The sequence below is a fragment of the Ceratotherium simum genome, chromosome 17 (genome assembly GCF_057802395.1).
Source record: "Ceratotherium simum simum isolate JZ-2026a chromosome 17, ASM5780239v1, whole genome shotgun sequence".
NCBI classification, from domain to species: domain Eukaryota; kingdom Metazoa; phylum Chordata; class Mammalia; order Perissodactyla; family Rhinocerotidae; genus Ceratotherium; species Ceratotherium simum.
In genome coordinates, this window is record NC_141916.1 from 60,621,770 (window position 1) to 60,630,131 (window position 8,362).

The window sequence follows — 8,362 nt, forward strand, 5'->3', positions numbered from 1 at the left end:
ACCTCCAGAATACAACTTTTAATATGGTGGCCAAAGCTATTCACAATCAGCCCTGTCTATATCCCTGGTCTTATTTTCAATGAGTACCCTAAAATCTTAGGATCTAGTCATGATGAGTTCCTTGATTTAGTCCCAAAAATGATCCATACAAAAGCCTCTGTAGAATCTATACCTTTGTTTATGCTGCTCCCACGGATGGAAATGCCTTCTCCCACTTTGCCCTTCAACTCAGTGATCTCATCCTCATCTTCCAGGACTCGCTAGAGCTTTCTCCGTCTTCTATTACACATATTCCATCTTTTCCCCCTACCCATCAGGTAACACTAACCATTTCCTTCTGTGTCTTCTCTCTACACCCTATAAATTGTTCTTCAACATCTACAAGAGTATCTGTTCCATTTATTTGTTTACCCACAAGTCTTCCAGGGAGAAACTTGACCTTTGTAAGGGCATGGGTTCTGTCTTCTATGCCTTTGCACACCCAGCACCTAGCACAGTGCCTGACACAGAGTAGGAGCTTGCAGATGTTTGATGAATAAATGAAAGAAGAAAGAGAAGAAAAAGAAAAGAGAGAGGGAGGAAGGAAGGGAGAGGGGTGGGGAAAAAAGAAAGAGAAAGAGAGATTGAGTAATAAGGTCAGGGTGCTGAATACACTTCAGATAGGAGAGGCTCTCATTTCATGCCAAAGAGTTGAGCTTCACTCCCCTGACACTTGGGAATCACACACACACAAATCGTATTTCAGGGAGATTAAAGAAAAGCTTGGGTATAGAATGATTTGAAGGGAAATGAGGGAGGAAGCTTCTGTAGCGGAACAAACAGGAAACAAGGAAAGTCTGCAGTACCCCGAGGGGAGGGAGGTGGAGGGGAAAGCATTGTGCAGGGGGCCATCAGGGCCTGGGCCAAGGGGAGAAGATGGCAGAGAGGGAGGGGCCCCCGCCTGGGAAGAAAGGAAGTGGGGCTCACCAGGCCCTTCCCTTCCTCACAGACACCTCAGCCGGCACTGCCAGCCCATGACAGCCATATCCTGAGCTCTGCTAAGAGACACTGTCATAGGCGTGCAGGAAACCTGGGAGGGAGCAAGGCTTTCCACTTGCTCCTCTGTCATGGCAGCACTGCCCACAGAAGACCCCAGTTAAAATGCAGCAGTGCTCCATGGAAAGGGCCCCCAGGAACTGACCAATCCTCACTGTCACATGCAACTAGATCCATTTCCAGATTCATCAGCTGTCCCTGTACCAAGATCATCATCCTGAGGGACTCAGGGAAACTAAATTTTGATATGAAAGGAGCCAGGTCAAGAAAGGTCCAGGCATGAGGCACAGCTGAGAGTCCAAGGCCAGGGAACCCCGAACACCTGGAGGCACTGCATATCTGGGAGAAGGTGAGAAGTGGGCGTCTGAGAGAAGGAGGCACAAGGGCAGTGAGGGTTATGGTCACTGTTTTCCTGGGGCCAGCCCAGTCCCTTTCAGGGATCCTTGCTCACGGTGGCCCCTGGAAAGGCACATGTCCCCTTGGAGATGAAGCCAGCATTCAGTCCTGTACCAGTACTAGGGCAGAGAGCCTGTGAAGACCTACAGAGTGAGATCTGAAAGTCAAGCCAGAGCAGAGGACAGGAGAGAGGGCTCACCGGGAGCAGCAAGGCTCTGAGCTCCAGGTAGAAGACGTTGTCCTGGTAGAACTCCTCGAGGCCCTGGAAGATGTAGTCTCTGAACACCGGTGCATAGTGGACGAGGCCAGAGATCATGAAGAAGATGGTTCCAAACTTGGACCAGACGATATTTTGGTTTGCATATGTCACCTCGGGGTTCTCGGTCATCAGAGTGAAATTCTTCAGCAGACTGTCCAAGACACAAAGGGGGTGAGTTGAGGAGGCATGCTTCAGGCCGTTGCCTCCAGACATCTGTAGGATTCCTGCCCGCCTCGCTTCCCCCACCCGGAGGAAACCAGGATGCACCATGGTGAGCAGTGATGAGAGGCCAAGGGAAGCATCCAGGGATCTCTGCTGGAGGCCTCTACCCTGAGACCTGCTTTGTATTCCCCAGGACACAGCTCAGGCAGAACATTCTCACCAACCAGGCTCTCCTGTCCCCCCGCATGCTTAGCCCATCTGACCCCATTATACTCACATCCTAGACCAAGCTGTCTTTGGGAGGTGTTATGCACTGAACTGTGTCCCCCCAAAATTCATATGTTGAACCCCTAACCCCCCAGTGTGACCATATTTGGAGACAGGGCCTTTAAGGGGGTAATTAAGTTAAAATGAGATCATAAGGGTGGGCGCTACTCAAACAGGACTGGTGTCAGAGATGCCAGGAGTACACTCACAGAGGAAAGGCCATGTGAGGACGCAGCAAGAAGGCGGTCGTCTGCAAGCCAGAGAGAGAGGCCTCAGGAGAAGCCAAACCTGCCAGCACTTTGATCTTGGACTCCTAGTTTCCAGACCAGTGAGAAACTAAATTTCTATTGTTTAAGCCACTCAGCCTGTGGTATTCTGTCTGGGCATCCCAGTAAACTAATAAAGGGGGAAGGATGGAAATAATGATGGACTTGGCACTCTGCGACCCAGGTTTACAGCCCCGATGAGCCATTCCTTGGGCAACATCCTTAACCATGTTAAGTTTCATGTTTCTTATTCATAAAGGGAAACAACCTCATGAAAGCACTCTGTAGATGGTTCCATGATTAAAATAATTGTTACTTATAATATTACTATACAAGTTTGTGAGGAAGTAGCTCCATCATGTTTTCAAGCTGTTTCATCCACAAGCTGGACTGTCTTTGCTCCGGAAGCTGGGAACTTCCTTCTTTCTGGTCTTATTGAGCATCTAGACAAATCTCATTTGATGCAACAACAGTGTTGCTGTTAACACCTTTTGCAGATCAAATCAGATTTTAAATGTACTAGGCACTTACTATGGACAGAAAAGGTGTTGAATGCCTTTGTGAAGCAAAGTATCCTGTAAAGTTAAAAAGAAAACGCCTTCTGATTTTTTCTTATGTCAGATTTTTATATATGTGTTTGTACCAAGGAAGACACACCTGCACACTACCCACCACCTCTGACAGGCACATGACACGTTCTTTCTGAACTACGCTCACCTGTTGTCAAACTCAGTGATGTTCTGCAGCCCCCTTCGATACTTCTCCAGCAGAATCCACTCTGAACATTCTGCTGGCGTGGGGGTCGGGGGAGTTGGGTGAGCAAATTTGAACTGCAGGGTCCCCTTTGGAGTGAAACAGAAATGGCAGTGGGGCCTGTAGGTGACATTTTTCACCAGCCAGTCCACACTCAGGATGCTGAAGTCATGGACGTGTAAGGCAGCCCCTGGAAAGGGAAGGAGAAGGGTGGAGGGAGTGGTGAGGCAAAGAATTGCAAATGCCAGGGCTCTGTGAGACAGTGTAGAGGAACCAGAAGTGGGAAGCACAAGAACTTCTATCTGGCTGAGTCCCCCAGCACTGAACGTACTGTACCTTTTGCACTCGAGCTCAAAGACCTCCCAGGCCTGGGTCTGCCTTTGTCTCCCCAGGATGGCCACTGCCTTCTTTGCTCTGGTTTAGGAATAGGTCTTCTTTGGCTTCCCCCCTCACTAGTCCAAAGCCAAGGGGTGTTCTCATTCAAGAGGGGCAGCATCAGGCTTGGAATCAGAAGATTGGGGTTCAAGTTGGGGCTCCATCAGGTTCTAGTTCTCAGTTGAGAGCCCAGGCCTTTAAATGCAGCCCCGCCACCCAACACTCCGTGAAGGGAAGTAATAAGAATGAGCCTTAGCCCCTGTCCCCCTCCTCCCAGTCCTGTTTGCACAGTTGTCCTTGATCCTCTCATCTGGCTCCCCAACACCCCACCCGTTGGCTTTCCCTGCCCTGCATCAGGCCGGCACCCAGGCGGCTGCTGGCCGCGGCCCCGTGTCTGTGCTTCAGGACTGACGCGGGTTTTGCCTGCAGTGCCCCTCATGACACAGAGGACGCCATCCCTCTGCTCTTCTTGCTCCGTCTTAGCTCCTGCCTTGACACTGGCCCCGTAGCAGGTGTCCCAGCCGTGTGAGCTCTGGGGTGCCACCCTCTCTAAACCTCACCTCTCCAAACCCCATCAACTGGGGATGGTACCTTATCAACCTCACAGTTCTTATTTCTTTAATCTCTACTTATAACATTAAAATAAAAGAGGTAGAGAAAAGTCCTTGTAAGTTGCAAACTGCTGTTTATGTGTCCAGGATTATAATTATTTTCCTACTCATAGCAATGTATTTTTACTATAGAAATATACCACTAGAAATGCGTTCATCCAGAAAGCTATAATGCTGTTTCACACTGTCTCCTATTTGGTAACTGAGCCCCTGGAAAGAGGGTAGAAGAAAGAGGTTCAAGGAAAGATCAGAAGGGAGTAGTAAGGTTCTGTGGGCCCTGGATACTATCTTTTGTGTGGACACTGTTCCAGGTTTGTCAAGGAGGACCAGTAATACCCAGGGTCCCCTCTCTACTGTCTCTCTGAGGCTGAGTCCCCTCAGAAGCAGGGATTTTGGTTTCCAGGGAGAACAAGCAGCCACCTTGGAATACCCACTTCCTAGTTTGCCAGCAAGAACAAAGGCTCAGAGTAGCTGAGTGGAGTTCTCTCTGCTCCATTTAGAACAATAACAGCTCCAAGTTTAGTTTCCCCCACCTTCCCAGGATCCCAAAACCGTCCTCTCCAAACCTCTACCTTTTGGCATCCTCTTCAGGATACTAAACACCTCACTTTTCTCGATGAGATTCTTGGCCTGAAAAAAATGCATGCTGGGTGGGAACTTCTGGGTCTTCATGGCCTGCGCCATCTCAGCCTTCTTGAGGGCCATGAGCCTCGCGTTGGCCAGCTCCTCCTGTTTGCCCAGCACCAGTCGCCCCCCCACCCGTGTCATCTTCTCTCTCATCAACAGCCGGTTTCGTGCTTCATCTTTGGATATGGCTGAGCAGAAAAAAGCCATCGCCGCCGCCAACAGCAGGGAGAGCAGGGCTGGCCGCCCTGGTGGGCCACCTGCCGACATTGGGATGTCTGGAAGAGGAAATGCTCAGATGGAGACGCAGTAAGGCTAAAAAGGGGCACAGGTCAGTGAAAATCTACAAATTGAAGCATGGAACTCTGATTTTCCTTCTCTCACCCTGTTCTCAAGTTACCAGACGGCAGCACATTGAAGTATTCTTCTCTGAGACCCCGGAGAAAACCTCCAGGGACAGACAAGGAGAGGTTTCCCAAAGAAAAGGTCCCCACGAGGTCTCCGGATAGCGGAGCTCCGGGGTCAGCAAGCCCTGCTCACATACAGAGGAAGACACTGCAATCAGATTTGTAGGGTTTCACTTTTAAATATAACCAGAGAGCAAAGGAGAACAAGGCATAGGAAGAAAACCTCCCACATAATAAAAAACTAAAAAATAACACACAGAGAGAAGGAGCTAAAGGTAAACAAAGAGAATGCAGGAAATAAAAGAAAAATTCAAAAGAATTATAATTAATATCCTTACAGAAATAAGAAAAGATATTGTGTCCATAAAACAGAAACAGGAGGTTATAAAAACAAATAGAATGAGAAAGAGCTTTTAGAAATTAAAAATATGAAAGCTGAAATTTTAAAAATTTACTAGCAATATTAAAAGATGGAATTGAAGAAAATTTTTTAGAAAGTAGGACAAAATAGGAGAGAAGAAAATGAGATGATTATTGGTTCAGGAAATCCAACACCCAAATAACAGATATTTTAAAGGAAAGAGAAAAAATGGATGGGAGCAAAAAGGAAATAAATAATACAAGAAATTGTTGCAGAACTGAGCCCCGCATCTCCGGATGGAGACTTGTTGCAGACCTAGAACAGAATAATCAGCTGCAGTCATGCGTCACTTAACGACGGGGATACATTCTGAGAAATGCGTCATTAGGCCATTTCGTTGTGCAAACTTCACAGAGTGTACGTACACAAACCTAGATGATATCGCCTGCTATATACTCAGGCTCGATAGTACTAATCTCGAGGGACCCCATCATAGACGTGTTCTGTTGTTGACCAAGAGTCGTTATGTGGTGCATGACTGTACTCAACAGTGACACCAAGATACATCACCTTGATATTTCACAATATTAGCATTAAAAAGATGCCAAAAGCTTCCAGAGAGCAGCTAGTCAGGTTGGCCGTGAGCAGGGGTTTGAGGGAGGAAGGAAAGAAATGTGCACCCACTAAGTCTCCTCCTGCCCAGTGCCCTGTGTGGCACTTCCCCTGGGTAATCAATTTGAATCACATTTAAGAATTACTCTTGCACACTTGAAAGTCTGATACATTATACTGGAGAGAATCAAGACTGTAAATTAAGGAGACCTCAGGAAAAGTCCTGAATCAGTATCTCCTTGTGAGACCGTGGGCAAATCACCTAATGTCTGTGGGTCTCAGTTTCCTCACCTGTAAAAAGGGTGAATTGGACTAGAGCTGTGATCCTCAAAGTGTGATACGTGTATCATCAGTGACACAAGATATCACTGTTTAGGTTGAATAAAAACATTTAAAAGCAAGTTATTTAAAGAAAAATATTGAGTAGATAGAGGTTCAGGGATATGACAAAAATGGAAAGTTTGGTAATCATTGAAATACATTATATCCAAGATTCTTTCCAGGGCTAGTGTTCAATTATTCTATGGTGTATCAGACTCCAAGAGGGCATGTTCAGGAAGAACTCGATGACTATTTACTCTAGTGTCACAGTTCTGGTAGGGCCATGCACCCCGTGTCAGAGAGATGGATTTTTGAAGAACCCCTTAGACTCCATTAAGTCCTCAAATCCTCCTCAGATTACATGTTTGGCTGCAGCTGAAACCTCTGGGGCAAGAGGACAGTGACATCCACATCACCATCCCAGCTACCCCATGCTGCATCCTCCCCTAGCCCCTTGCCCCTCTTTCCCTAGCAACACATAACAGAGGCCACCAAGTTCCAAAATCTCCAATTCTGTCCTCTCCAACAACCCCAAGAGTATTCATGTGGCCCAGCATCTGGGACTTTTCCTGGACCTCCAGACAAAAGTTTATCTGATAGTACTTGTCAGAGCCAGCCTGGTCAAGCATAAGGAAAAATAATCCCTGTCAACATGTATTGCTATATTTACTTCATCTTCTCTCTCTTCGTGAAATGTTCTTTCACTTTTAAAAGAAGGTGCATGAAAACCGTATAAAAATCGTTTGCTTCCAGACAACAAAGGAACAGACCATGTGCATCTGGGACTCTGAGTCAATGACCCAGGGCCTACAACCATTTCAAAAGTCTGTTGTGGAGAAAACCTATGCTCTTCCTCCCCACCGCTCACCCACCGCCTAAGGTGGGGATGGGGAAGGCTGCCACCAGGTAAACAAAGACCCAGAGCCCAACTCCCCAGCAACCTACGGAACCTCACAGCCCAATCTCCACCCAGACCCCCACTCCAGGGATCCCAGGTACCTCAGAGAAGCTCCAGAAACTGCAGACTGTTTGGTTAGTCCCCCCAACAGCTGGGTCAGAAGCACGAGAAAAGCTCACCATCCTGTTTCACTTCCTGTCAGTGCAGGTTTCACTTCCTTCCAGCCTCCCGGTTGCACAGGCCTCCAGAGAGAGGCAGGGAGGACAAGGTCTGCCAACATGGAGGCAGCAAGGAGGCTCAAGTGTGTGGGTTTACATGTATGTGTGTATTTGTGCGTTTACGTGTTTTGGGGGGAATTATACGCGTGATTGTATGTGTTTATGTGCATTTATATGGGAGGTATGAATATGTCTGTGTGTGTTTCTGTATGTGGGGTTGTGTATGTTTGTGTGGGTGTTTATGTGTTTCTGGGGGCTTTATACACATGTTTGTGTGAGTTTATGTGGGGGGGTTATGCTTATTCGGGGGGAGGGTAGTGTGTGTTTATGTGTGCTGTGTCTTTGTAGGATCCAGAATATAGTTTTGGACAGCAAGTACTACAAGGAGGCACCGTAAAATCTGCTCATGAACTTTGGGAAGTGTACCGCTCCTCAAAATGTGATTATGAATTGTGGGGCAACCCACTGGACAGAGGGTAAAAAAGTAGATATCATAAAATGTCAATGTTTTAGGGGGAAAAATCAGGGATGTGGAGGCAGGACACTAGAGGGGGTAGAGAGGTGTAAGGCAGGCCTGGGGTGTGGGAGGACAGGCAGGAAGACAAGGCTGGGACCGGCCCGGTGGCATAGTAGTCAAGTTCACATGCTCTGTGTCAGCGGCCTGGGATTTGCAGGTTCAGATCCCGGGCTCAGACCTACACACTTCTCATCAAGCCATGCCGTGGTGGCATCCCATATACAAAGTAGAGGAAGACTGGCACAGATGTTACCTCAGGGACCATCTTCCTCAAGCAAAA

General features: G+C 47.6%; 1 protein-coding gene across 2 annotated transcripts in view; it reads right to left on the reverse strand.

Moving 5' to 3' along the window:
- Window positions 1-7,531, reverse strand: part of ADA2 (adenosine deaminase 2) — a 30,834-nt gene extending 23,303 nt beyond the window's left edge. For both annotated transcript variants that reach the window (XM_087442983.1, XM_014794022.2), the window contains exons 1-4: window positions 7,449-7,531; window positions 4,697-5,026; window positions 3,103-3,328; window positions 1,631-1,841 (exon numbers count right to left, since the gene is read on the reverse strand). In XM_087442983.1, coding sequence (XP_087299109.1) covers window positions 1,631-1,841; window positions 3,103-3,328; window positions 4,697-5,018 — 759 coding nt within the window. In that variant the 5' untranslated portion in view covers window positions 5,019-5,026; window positions 7,449-7,531. The remainder of the gene's footprint in view (window positions 1-1,630; window positions 1,842-3,102; window positions 3,329-4,696; window positions 5,027-7,448) is intronic.
- Window positions 7,532-8,362: the final 831 nt, after the last annotated feature.